This window comes from Rhinolophus hipposideros (genome assembly GCF_964194185.1).
Source record: "Rhinolophus hipposideros genome assembly, chromosome: 9".
Taxonomy (NCBI): domain Eukaryota; kingdom Metazoa; phylum Chordata; class Mammalia; order Chiroptera; family Rhinolophidae; genus Rhinolophus; species Rhinolophus hipposideros.
This window is the reverse complement of record NC_138055.1, coordinates 23,410,735-23,423,421: the sequence shown is the minus strand read 5'-3', so window position 1 is coordinate 23,423,421 and position 12,687 is coordinate 23,410,735. Positions and strand designations below refer to the sequence as shown.

Genomic DNA, 12,687 nt, shown 5'->3' with positions numbered 1-12,687 from the left:
TTTAAACTATCACCCTCAAAGTGACTTTTCGACCCCTTCCCTCTTCTTTTTCTTCATGACCACTGGCCACCCCATGGTCCATTATCCTGGCATTGCCCATAGCAGGTGAACTTGGGTCAGTCTGTGTGTGTTTTAACACTGTGTGTGTCTGACTCCCCATGAGATGATGTTTCCCCAGAGCAAGAAGTATACCTCCTACCTCGTTTCCCGTGAGAACTGCAGTATCAGCTTTGCAGACAGCATCGCTCAGTCATGGCGACTAATTCAGCCTGGAATCATTGTGTAACAGCAGAGGGGCTCAGGGAATGCTCAGGCGTTGGGGAGACTCATCCTTGGCTCAGGGCACCGGACCTAGCTAAGGTTGCATGAGACTCTTCCGCCCTCTTGTGGCAATAGGGGGAATGACAGGCTACCGCAGGAATGGAAGGCACCTTGTTGGGAAAACCTATTTGCACTGCACCCATACTGATCACACTTCCTCCTGAGACCCCCTAAAGGTTCATGAACATCTCCATCTTCCCCATAACTGATTGATTTCATTGCTACAGTCCTTTGTGAGACACCTCTCCCCTCCCTACAATACCTCCGCCTGCCACCACTCTTCCCTCTCCCCATCTCCGCCTAAATCCTGCCCCTGCTCGGTTCCAGGTGACCTCCGAATCCAGCACACCGTGATGGCCTCCGTGCGCCTCAGCTATGGGGAGGACCTGCAGATGGACTGGGATGGCCGTGGGAGACTACTGGTGAAGGTAGGCCCCCTCCTGAGCACTGCCTCCCTGCAGCCCGGCTGTACAAAGTACCCCTTGTGCTCTGGGCAGAGTGGCTTTGTGTGTGGGAGAAGAATTCCTTTCTCCCCAATCCCCAGGCCTCCAGATGAGGAACAGACATCTCTTGTTTATGAGGGCCTGGTGTTTGCTGTCTGGGCACCCCTTGTTCACCGGGGAGTTCTCACGTATGGGGCTCTGGTACCCCCAGGGTTTCTAGAGGGGGTGGGCTTCTGAGGGGCTGGGAAGGGCAGATGTATTGCCCAGGCTCCTGGCTCCGACAAGGCCTGGGATTAGGGGAGTTTCTGGGGTGCCCACTGTGGGCAGCAAGGGAAGAGCCAGATTAGAACTCACAGCCAAGGCTGTTGTGCAACCCCCGGGGCCAAAGCCATCCACTGCCTGGGTAGCGTTACACTGGGAACCACCAGGTCCCTCCCTGGGCCCTGGGCCTTTGCAGACTAGGGTCACTTCTTCTTGTTCTCTGTGGTCCTAGACTGGCATTTGGATAGGGATCCATGTATTTCACGGGGCTTCCGGATTCGTTTTTCTCTGGAAATTTGCCTAGCAGGTATTGTAACTGCCATTTAATAAACAAAACAATCACGGCTCAGGGTGCTTGGGAGATGGGCCCTGCACTGCTGGTGGCAGAGCTGCAGTAGCTCTCTGGGTGACGTCCTGCTCACTAGACCAGTGCTTCTCACTCTTTGGTCTTCAGGTACCTTTGCACTCGTAACATTTATTGAGGACTTCAAGATCTTTTAGGAAGGTTCTAACTACTGATGTTTACCAGATTAGAAATTAAATCAGAGACATTTAAAATATGTGTTTATGAATTCATTTAGAAATAACTAGCCTACTACACGTTAATATAAACTTTTTTTTGAAAAATAACTATTTTCCCAAACAAGAATAAGTAGTGAGAAGAATATCATTCTTTTACAATTCTGCAAATTTCTTTAATGGTTGATTTCACAGAAGACAGCTGTAATCTTACATCCACTTCTGCATTCAATCTTTTGTAATATTACATGTCAGGTAGCCTCTGGAAAACTCTGCTGCATACTTGTAAGAGAATGAGAGGGGAAAAGCCTGATGATGTCTTTATGTTATTATGAAAATAGTTTTGGCCTTGCAGGACACCTTGAAAGGGTCTCAGAGACCTCCAGTGGGTCCCAAGACCACGCTGCCCTATATCATTCCTTAATACCCTGGAGAGCCCCTTCCTGTGTCCCCGGGTCACGTGTTCCACAGGGCACCTAGGGTAATCCTGTGATGGGCATCTGTGGTTTCTCTGACACCATCTCTTGTTTTAAAGTCCCTGAGAGGGTGCCAAATTAACTACCTTTTTTTTTCTTTTGTAAAAAGTAAGCCTTATGATCACAGACAATAGAGCACGAGGAGGTCTTCTTGTCAGCCCCTCATTTACAGTTGGAAATAAAGAACTATCATTTCTGGAGCAAGAAAGTGACTTGCCCCAGGTTTCATGGTCATTTGGTTACAGAGAGGACTAGAACCTGGATCTCTAATGTCACCTCCTGCATGCTGGTCTTTCAGGGAGGGGCCTCCTCCAATAGCCATTCCGCTTTCTCAGGAACCGCCGCTGTCCCAGAAAGGCTTCTCTTGATCTGTGTGATTTCCTCCCTCAGTCAGCAGTCTGGGTGGCTGTCCTTCTCAGGTTCCTGTTGTTTGTCTTCTGAGGAGAGATAGAAAGACTTTTTGAGGAGGGATAGAATGGGATGCGGGGTTATCTTTGGGGTGGGTTTTAGTCCATTTAGCTAATAAGGCGAGGACTTCATTTGTCAAGATTCAGGACAGGAGCTGGTGACCCTGGAGCTGTAGGACTGTCCTCCGTGTTTTGGTCCGGATGAGAAAAGGGAGCATTTGTGGATGGGTCAGGTGGCCAGACACATCACTGGGCTGAGCCCTGGGGTTTATGGGGGCTGCCCGTGGAGGACACTAGCTGGAGGCAGGACACCGGGAGAGGCAGGCAGAGTGCACTGACCCTGAGAAGAGGCTGGTGAGGTGCTGCAGGGCTCCCTGCTCTCCTCCCCGCCCTGCCCCCTTCCCCTAGGTGAGGTATGGATGCCCTATCACCGAGGGCCAGGTGGTCCAGACAGCAGGGTTCTGCTGGTTGTGATGCAGGGCCCTGCTCAGCCTTAAGCAGAGTGGTATAGAAAGGACTCTTGGACAGTCTTCGCTTTGTCAGAAGGGTCACTGATCTGAAGTTTATTTCAAATAGCAAGCATGTTCTGTAAGTCCCTGTTGTTGGGATAATGTAGGGCTGGCCTCCATGGATATACCCATTCTTCTACAGTAGGCGAGCTGATCCCTGAGACAAGCCAAGTGAATAGAAGATACCATTTTTGAAAGTGGGGCATGGCAGTGATGGCAGGCCTGGTGGGATAAACAAGAGGACACTTTGGGGAGCAAGAGGGCACTCAGGATCTGAGAATGAGGCAAGAGAGAAAGAATGCTGAGACATGGGTGAGGGGGAAGACCCATCACCAATTTTGCTGCTTTGTTCAGGACTGGCCTTGGCTGTTGGCATTGCATTTCAGCCTGCATCCAGAGGAGCACCTCATTCATTCACGATTTTATTCAGTTATTTGTTCAACCATTCATTTCTTCAACACATACTTAGTGAGTGTCCACAGGCACCATTGGAGAGGCTGGGGTTACAACAGTGAAACAAAACGGACAAGAATCCTCGCCTCATTTAGTTTAAACTCTAATGGGGGGAGACGGACGATAAACCAAACCAGTAAGTAAATGATACCACATATGAGAAGGTGATAAATCCTGGGGAGATAAATGAAGCAGAGAAGGGGGCAGGAAGTGCCAGGGTTGGGAGGCGTTCCATTTTAAATAGGGGGGTCAGGGAAGACCTGGGTGCCCCAGGTGATATTCGTAAATCAAACAAGGAAACAGGACTTCATCCTCTTTCTCATAAATGCTATTTACTTGGGTATATTTTATATGGGTGTGGAACATTCCGCTAGACTGTTCATCCTGCATCTTGTTAAGTCAGAGCTGGAAGCTGGAAGGGGTCATCCAAGAGATGACCACAAGTGCATGAGGGTCTCAGAATGCGAGGAGGTTATCGCGTGGCATTAATTACATGCAGCGCAGGAGCCAGGACTCTGGGGCCCCGTCCTGCATCGTCTTAGAAGAGACTAGCAGATGCCCCCAGCTGTGCTCTGTGAGAGGCAGGGGGCTTGAATCCCTAAGTTGTTACTGAGTATACACGTAGGACTCAGAAGGATGGAGAATGAGCCACATGCTGATGAAGTTTAACTCCAGGACCTGTTCTGGTCACCTTGGCCGGCTGCCCCAGAGTCCTGACTGACCCCACCTCCTCCCATCACAACCCCTAGAGTCCATCTTGGCTCCTGGCCTTTTCTCTCCAACGATGCTCAGTGACTGAGTTAAATACAGATAGTTAGGAAGGTGTTTTTTGTCACCAAATGTGAGCTCTGAGACGACTTGGACCATAAGACTCAGCCTGCTTTGTCCACATGTGTGACAGATGTGAACGTTCAATAAAGGGGTGTTGACTATGCACTGGATTCTGGTGGGTGTCAGGGCCCACAGGCTTTAGGCATCTCCTCTGACAGGTGAGGGGGTAGACAGCACACTGGATGGGGGCTCAAACTGGCTACTGGGCTCAGCTCTGTGACCTCAGGCAAGTTCCTTTCCCTCCCTGGGACTCGTTTTCGCCATCAGTAAATGGCTGGATAATCTCTAAAATCCCATTCAGCGTGAGAGGTCTCTGATGATTTAAGAGCCGGGATGGAGCTGGTGGTAAACGATACTGCAGTTAGCTTTTTTCTTTCTTCTGCAGCCTAGGGCTGCGCTGCGGTTTATGAAATTCATATTTATTTTTCAGTGAGGAGGGTTTGTTTATTAAAACCATCTCACTAGCGAAAGGAAGCTGTGGCTGCTTTGGCGGCAGCTGCTCCAAGGTGGCCCGCTCTCCCCCACAGCTGTCCCCAGTGTACGCGGGGAGGACCTGCGGCCTGTGTGGGAACTACAACGGCAACAAGGGCGACGACTTCCGCACGCCCGCGGGCCTGGTGGAGCCCCGGGTGGAGGCCTTCGGCAACGCCTGGAAGCTGCACGCGGAGTGTGAGGACCTGAGCAAGCAGCCCAGCGACCCCTGTAGCCTCAACCCGCGCCTGAGTACGTGAGCCCGGGGAAGGCGGGGACTCCGCAGGGCCCTGAGGGCTCCTGCGTCCGGTGCACTCCACGGGTCAGTTGGGGGAGGGGCCGCTTGCTTTTCAGCATCAGATTTGATTATCTGCACCGGGATCATTTATTCTTCAAAGGCCCTTTAGGGAGCGCCTTCTTGTGGGCCAAACCCTGGGAAAGAAAAGAAAGAACAGAAAGCAGTTCCGGCCGCCGGACCTTCTCAGTCTGTGGGCGCAGCAGCCACCCAAACTCAGAATTAAATTATCATCAGATAAATGCCCATTTGCAGATTTATCTGCAGCAACCTTTCAGTCCTGCGTGAAGGCCGCCCACTTATCTAGCCCATCATGGACCCATTTCTCCTTGCTGTCAGTGGGTGTGCTGTGGCTAGGTGGCTTATTATGTGTTCAAGCCAAACCTACTTAGCACAGTGTACAGGCCGTGGCAGGTAAAGCACCGTGCTTCCCACAGCCCAGAGCAGCTGTTTTTGCGGCATGGACTGCTGAAGGAGAACGTAGAATGGGAATTTCGGAGTAGGAGCCATCCTTGGCCGCTGGGGCGCACAGCACCCGGGCCAGGCCCCCCTCTCCCCCCCCCCATCTCCCCCACAGCCAAGTTCGCGGAGGAGGCATGTGCTCTCCTGACGTCCTCCAAGTTCGAAGCCTGCCACCACGTTGTGGGCCCGCTGCCCTACCTGCGGAACTGCCACTACGACGTCTGCTCCTGCTCCGACGGCAGAGACTGCCTGTGCAACGCCGTGGCCAACTATGCCGCCGCCTGTGCCCGGAAAGGCGTGCATGTCGCGTGGCGCGAGCCCAGCTTTTGTGGTGGGTGCCCTCCCTGCCGTTGCCCACTCCACACAACCCAACTGAATCTGCCGCGCGTGCCCTCGAGCTCCATGCACGTGTCCTTTACAAAGCACTGTCTGGATTCTTGCGTTGGGAAACAGGCCCAGGGGCATCTGACAGGCAGGCGGTGTGGAACCAGTTCATTGGCAGCCATTTCCCCCTCCCGGCTCCCAGCAGGACACGGTGGTGGGGCCCGCTCGCCCATAGGACAGGCGGGCAACTCTGGACTGTTCCAGGAGGGCAAGTAGGACCCCATGTCTGGAGACTTAGAACATTGGTGTCCCTGCCAAGTAGGTATTTCCTGTGGCTGCTGCCACCTAATGTTGGTTACATGTTCAGCCAGGCTGTGGAGTGAGTGGGTCCCTGCATCCCTGGCGGGTCTGAGGATAGCAATGGAAAACTCCTGCACCAATCCTTTGCTCTTAAGTTTAGACAAACCATTGGTGGACTCCTGGCTCAAAGCTTAGACATTGTACAAAGTTATATTAAAGTATATAAAATAAATGACATCATTATCCCCAGATGGCTTTAGAGTCTCACTGTGCCCTGTTAGGTTCCTGGCACCAGAGTTGGAATCTGCCTCATGTTCTGGTCCCCTGAGTGACTGGATTGTGCTTACTTTTTGTTGTTATTGTTGTTGCTCTGGGTACATTTGCTGAGTGCCCAGTGTGGTCAGGCAATGGCAGTGGTGTAGAGCCTGAACCTTCCTTTTTGAGGCACAGATGGAAACCGCTTCTCTACTAGGTGCCTACTGCACTGAGTGAAAGGATAATTCGATTAAGGCAGAAGCAACCAAGGAAGGCTTTCTGGAGGCAGTGTACTTGACTGGCTTTCCAAAGGCACAAAACTGGCTTTTCTTGGCAGGAAAGAGCTGTTTCCCATGGTGGAATAGTAGTAGTGATGTGTAGTTGTGAGAAGGGTATTTCAGGGCCTGGAACAGGGGCTATAAGGTACAGTGGATATTCTGATTTTTAGGGTTAGGTAGATGTGTTGGGAGACTAAAATGTTGGTGATTCTGATGGAAGCAGGAAAATAGGAGCTATGAGAAATGTATTATATGATGTATTTGAATGTATTAATACGTGTATTAATGTCATGTATTTGAAGAGAAGGTATGGGGCCCTAGAATATCACCATTTGGGATTTATTGAGCCAACTCATGTTTCCAGTCTGAGCAATGTCCTAAAAAAGAGGAGCAGAGACACAAGTCAGGATGAAAGGGAACAAGCATATAGATGCATGCAGTTGTGTCCCCCATCCCTCCAGCTCTGGGATGTCACAGAGAGTCACGGGCTAGCAACTGGAAGAACCAAGGTTGAGACCCTGGTGGCTCCTTGCCTGTGACTTCCCAGCTATGTGACTATGAACCTTCCACTTCACCCCCCAGACTTCAGGTCCTCATCAGTGTTTGCTGGTTAGAAATTGTGGAAAGTAATGAGGGATAAATTACATGCTGTCTATGAATGTGCTTTGCTTGTCCATCAATATTAGAAATTGTGCATTATCAGTGAGCTACAGCATCTAAGGAATTCCTACTTTAGGACATTCTCCCAGAATGCTGAGGGCTTATGGAAATATTTTTCAATCTCCCAACAGCAACTGTTCTTAACTTTCATTGAGGTGAGAACAAGAGGAAATGTGCTGACACAGCAGCAGCAGGGGCTGAGATTGGGTTAGAGAGTTACCTGACTCCTGAGGCTTTAAGATATGGCAGAAAGTAAGGGGTGATAGGAAGTGTTTCCCAGCGACTTTTATGGACAAGAGGGATCTGTCTCTGTGGGTTTATGGTGAACCAGAGAAAAGGCTGACCAGATGGCCTTGGGTTGTTCCTTTGAGCCCAAGGAGGGTGGGCAGGACTCCTAGGTTCATTCTATTCCTCATTTTCCCTTCCTGAGAAATGAACAGAGCCCCCTAAGCCACTGATTCCATCCAGATGAAGAGGAAACACCAAGTGGGGACACTCATAGAGCAAGGACTGATCACGCAGTCACTGTGTGATGCTGTGAGGAGATTCAGGAAGGCAAGACTGGGCTCCTTGAAGGCAGGGACGAAGTCTTACCGTCCCTGCATGCCGAGCCTAGCACAGGCCCTGGCACCTGGTGGGAACACACTAAACGTCTGTTAAACTGGGATGTGCATGACGTCTTCTGGGGAAGAAAGCCATAGGAAAAATTTAATATGGCTCCAAGCCAGCTCTAGAGACAGTCTGTCAGATGATAAAAGCTCTCATTTCCAGCTGCTGCTTTAATGGGTAAAATGTGCCCTTATCACCGTGGGTTCAATGGATTGAAAGGGATTTTCATCTTTGTTGCCCAACATGGCCCATCTTAATGCACTCTCACTCTAAATATTTATCCAATGATCCAACCTCTCTGCTGGTTCATGTCTAATATAGTTAGAGAGCCCTCTCCCTTCCCAGCTACCCTCAAATACCAAGCCCAGAGCAGTTGCAGGAACGGGAGGCTAAAAGGGCTCTCCAGAGTCCCCCCTCCTCCTCATTTTTGAGGTTCATGGCAGGGTTTCCTTTCACAGCTTCTGTGAAATGCTCTGCCTGTGGGTTTTGCTATAGAAATTATTCTAGCAGAGAGGGGAAGGTTTCTAATGGTCCCAGGGGAGTGTCCCAAGGGTGAGTTTCTCATTTCTTGGATCACAGCTGATCAGCAGCGGGAAAGCATTTTGCTCCCCACATCTCCCAGTGAAGAATTTTATCGTTGGGGTACTCCTGAGACTGTTGTGAGCACAGAAAGTGGGTTGGCCACAGTCCAGAAGGGCCAGGTCTTCTTAGGCTGGGCTCTTCTCTGGAATACCCCTCCCATCTGGAGCCTGCTGAGCTGGGGCTGTTTCCCCAGTAATCATAATGTAGTGACAGCCACGTGCCAGGCATCGCTCTAAACTTGTTAGCTCACTTAACTTCCAGAGGATATTATTATTATATTCCCGGAGGATTATTATTATATTCCCGGGAGAAATGCTCAAAATCACATTGCTAACGAATGGCAGAACTGGGGCTCAAACCCAGGTATTTGGGATACAGAACCCCCTCTCTTAGCTGCTTTGCCACTTTGTCACACTTCCCTTTGGCTTTTGTCTGCTGTGCTATTTCTATGTGGGAGGCCAGGGAGAGTGAAGGCTGTGGGTAGATGGGTGCTGCCCACTTTGCATAGTAGGTATGAATGTCCCTGCTCCTTGTGACTGGTGTGTCCTCAAAGCATGGTTCCTAAGGGACTCTTTCCTTTTCAGAGCATGACGGTTAAGAGCTTTTAGATCATAGAGAGCTGGGTTCAAATCCTACTTCTGCTTCTTCCTGTGAGGCATGACCCTGACAAGTCATTTAGCTTACGTTATCACTTTTCTTACCTGTAGAAAGGGGGTTATGAGATCTAACTCCCTGAGACAGGCGCAATAGGCATAAAACCTGTGTGAAAAGGAGGATATTCAGTAGATGCTCAATTAATCAGAGCCACCGTTATTATCAGCATAGGAGAAATGCCCTTGCTTATCACTCCAGTTCTTTTTAATATTCACAGCTTCACTTTCTACCGTGTCCCAGGCTGTGAGAATTCAGAGATGATTAAGCACCATCCCCAGGTTAAGCAGAGAATACATGCGTGTCCCCAATTAGACATTTCTGAGCATAAAAATACACTTTTGCTCATGGTGGGAAAGGAAGGCAGTGACCATACAGATAGAATTGGGGGTCACCACTGTGAGGGTTGACACCCCAAGTCCTGGAACCACAGTCAGTGTCACCTTAATGTTCCCACTGAAACCTTCCTTCCCCTCCCCTCTCTCCCAGCACTGAGCTGCCCACAGGACCAAGTATACCTGCAGTGTGGGACCCCCTGCAACATGACCTGCCACTCCCTGTCGAACTCGGATGAGGAATGCAATGAGGTCTGTCTGGAAGGCTGCTTCTGCCCCCCAGGGCTCTACCTGGATGACAGGGGACACTGCGTGCCCAAGGCCCAGTGCCCCTGTTACTATGATGGTGAGATCTTCCAGCCTGAAGACATCTTCTCAGACCATCACACCATGTGGTAAGTGCAAGCAGCAGGGCCATGGAAAGGAAAAGGGTTCTTCAAGTTCTCCATGTCACAGATGAGTAAACTGAGGCCGAAGAAAGGAAGTGACTTGTCCAGAGTTGCACAGCAAGTCAGAGCAGAGCTGGGACTTCACCCAGGACTTCTGACTTCTGTACTATGCAGGGAACTAGAACTCCAGGCTGGCAGTAGGAATTCTTGAGCTTTATTGCCAACCATCATGTGTTGGGCCCCATTTCCCTGTTCTGGGTCTCAGTTTCCCTTTTCTAGAACAGGAAATAGCAGCTCTCCCTGTTCCCTTCCCCTTCAGCCCCCTGCCAGGGTCACAAAGGTCAGTCCTCAGGGGGAACATGTGTCGTATAAAAGAAAGATAAGATTGGAAGGAAATTGGGACCAGGTTCAGGGGGTCTTTGAAAGATAGGGTGAGGACTGATGCTTGAACAATAAGCAATGGGGACCTCAGAAGGTTAGAGCAAAGGGCAAATAGGAGCAAAGTATAGCTTCAGGGAGTGGGTTCTGGAAGCTGCCTGAGGTATGAAGGCAGGGAGCTCAGTTGTAGGAAGGGGTTGACACAGCCTGGTCTGGTGGAAAGGCGGTAAGGCCCTGGGCAAGCAATAGCAGTGTAAATGGGAACTGGAGATAGAAGCTGGAGTCATTGGGGAAGTAACCAGAATAGGAGGATGTTTGGGAGGAGGGGGCTTGTTGAAGCCGGCCCCAAGGCTCTGCACTTGAATGCTTGGAAGGGCAGTGATGTCAAGAACAGCAACAGAGCTCTTGGTAGGAAGAGGAAACATTTGAGTTTGGCTTTGGCCTCCATGACTTTGAGTTACCAAGAGGTCATCTTGGTGAATAAATGGAACAAATGGCTGGAGCATGGCTTTGGAACTTGAGTGAGAGATTGCATCAGGAGAAAAAGACTTGTGTGGAGGTAACAGTTATAGGCATGGGAGCAGCTAGGCTTGCTAAGGGGAGTGGACTGAAAAGCAGAAAAGAGGATCGAGTCCAGAATTTGGGGGAATGTCCAGAGGGCCAGAGGAGGAGAAAAAGGATCCTATGAGAGGACAAAGCAAAAAGGCCAGCAAAAAGGGCAAAACCAGGACAGGGCCATATCATGGAAGTGAAGGGAAGTGGGAAGTAATAACATTTTCTGTTGGTTTGAGCCTGCTGGTTGTTTTACTACAGTTGTCTGGCTACAATTTTCAAGGTGTTTCTCTTTGGGACCTTAAAACCACACTGTTAGGCAGGCAGGGCTTGCTTTTTAAATAAAGAATTTGAGGCTTAGAGGGATTATCACTTTCCCAAATCATCCAGTAAGTGACTAAACCCAGGGACTCTTGAACTCTTCATATTACATGGAGAATACGCTGATGAATTTGGTGATCAGAAGGTCACAGTGGTCCAGATGTTTCATTAGTATGGTGAGGAAAACAGCCAGAGGGTAGGAGGCTGGGTTGACTGGGAGGGGAGCAAGTGTCACTGGTTATTTACCATTATAGAGGCACAAGGGAAGTGGGAGGTGGGGTGCGGGAGCTACTGGAAGAACAGGGCTGGGGGAAGGGCCCTGGCTTCAGGCTTCTCACAGTCTGCACACTAGCGACCTCCTCTTTCCAGGTCTCTCCTTCAGGCACCAGGGCGAAATACTATTGACTGTCCTGTTTCTCCACTTCATTTAGAAAATTGGATTTCATGGAGCATGTGAGCCAGAGGGAACTCAGGGCTTGTCTGTAGCTGTAGATTTATTCTGTAGACAACACACTACAGAATGAGCCCATCTGGGGCCAGTGCTGGTGATGCCCATGATAAGGGAGTAGGAAGGTACAAACACACATGGCCTGGAAGTTTCTTCAGACCATTCGTTTGGTCATCAAACAGCCATCATGGTAGAGAGCTTGCACTGCTGCAGGCCTGGCTCTGGGCTGGAGTTAATTGTTACCTGCAAGTTCTTTTTTTTATGTATAAAATTAAGCTTTTGGGTCATGTCCACATGACAGATAGGACATGATATTTGGGGCAGGATTTTTTTAAGCGGGTATTAGTTAAAAACCAGAAGACATGTTCTGCATGTTCCCAGAGGGAGAAGGGCCGATTCTCTTGTTCATTCAACAAATCTTGATTGAAGAGCAGCTACATTAAAAATGTTCAAAGTTTGTATAATCAGAGAAATACAAATTAAAACAGTGAATATTACTTCCTATCTATTACAGTAGAAAACTTTGAAATCTGGATAATGCCAAGTGTTGGCAGGCCTGTGGGACGTGGGTCCCCTGACCTGCTAATGGGGGGACATAGACGGATTCAGATACTCCCAGTATCTTTCCAAAACCCAAGTCTGATTATGTCACATCCTTGCTCAGAATCCTTCAATACCTTGCCTCACTAGACTGTAGGATAAAGAGTAAAACCCTACCACGGCCTCCCTGGCCCCACACAATCTGGCCCTCCTTCTTGCTCCCCTCTTCAACTGCATGGCCTTCTTTTAATCTTGAAGGTGCATTGCTCCCTTCAAACTCAAGGTCAGTTGTACCTGGGGGAGCAATTGGCACAGTATATGCAGATTAGATATTCATACCAGATATTCCCCAGGTCTGTGCCTGGGCATATATACTAAAGAAAGTCTCACATAGGTTCTTGAGGGCACATGAAGATGTTAATCACATCTTGTTGGTGGCAAGGAGTAGGTGCCAATCTGCGTCCGTCGCTGGGAGGCCGACTGGGTGAAATGCAGTGGATACACACAGCAGATCATCGTACAGCCTTCGAAGGACCGGACAAGTAGGACGTGTATCAGCAGGGATGAATCTTAAACACATTGTGCTGCATGAAAAAAGCAAAACACAGTGTGATATA

General features: G+C 49.6%; 1 protein-coding gene across 1 annotated transcript in view; it reads left to right on the top strand.

Annotated features, from left to right (window-relative positions):
* VWF (von Willebrand factor) overlaps positions 1-12,687 on the top strand; it is a 138,954-nt gene that overhangs the window by 50,734 nt on the left and 75,533 nt on the right. The window contains 4 exon segments of the mRNA XM_081059627.1: positions 649-749; positions 4,748-4,943; positions 5,564-5,779; positions 9,597-9,837. Coding sequence (XP_080915753.1) covers positions 649-749; positions 4,748-4,943; positions 5,564-5,779; positions 9,597-9,837 — 754 coding nt within the window.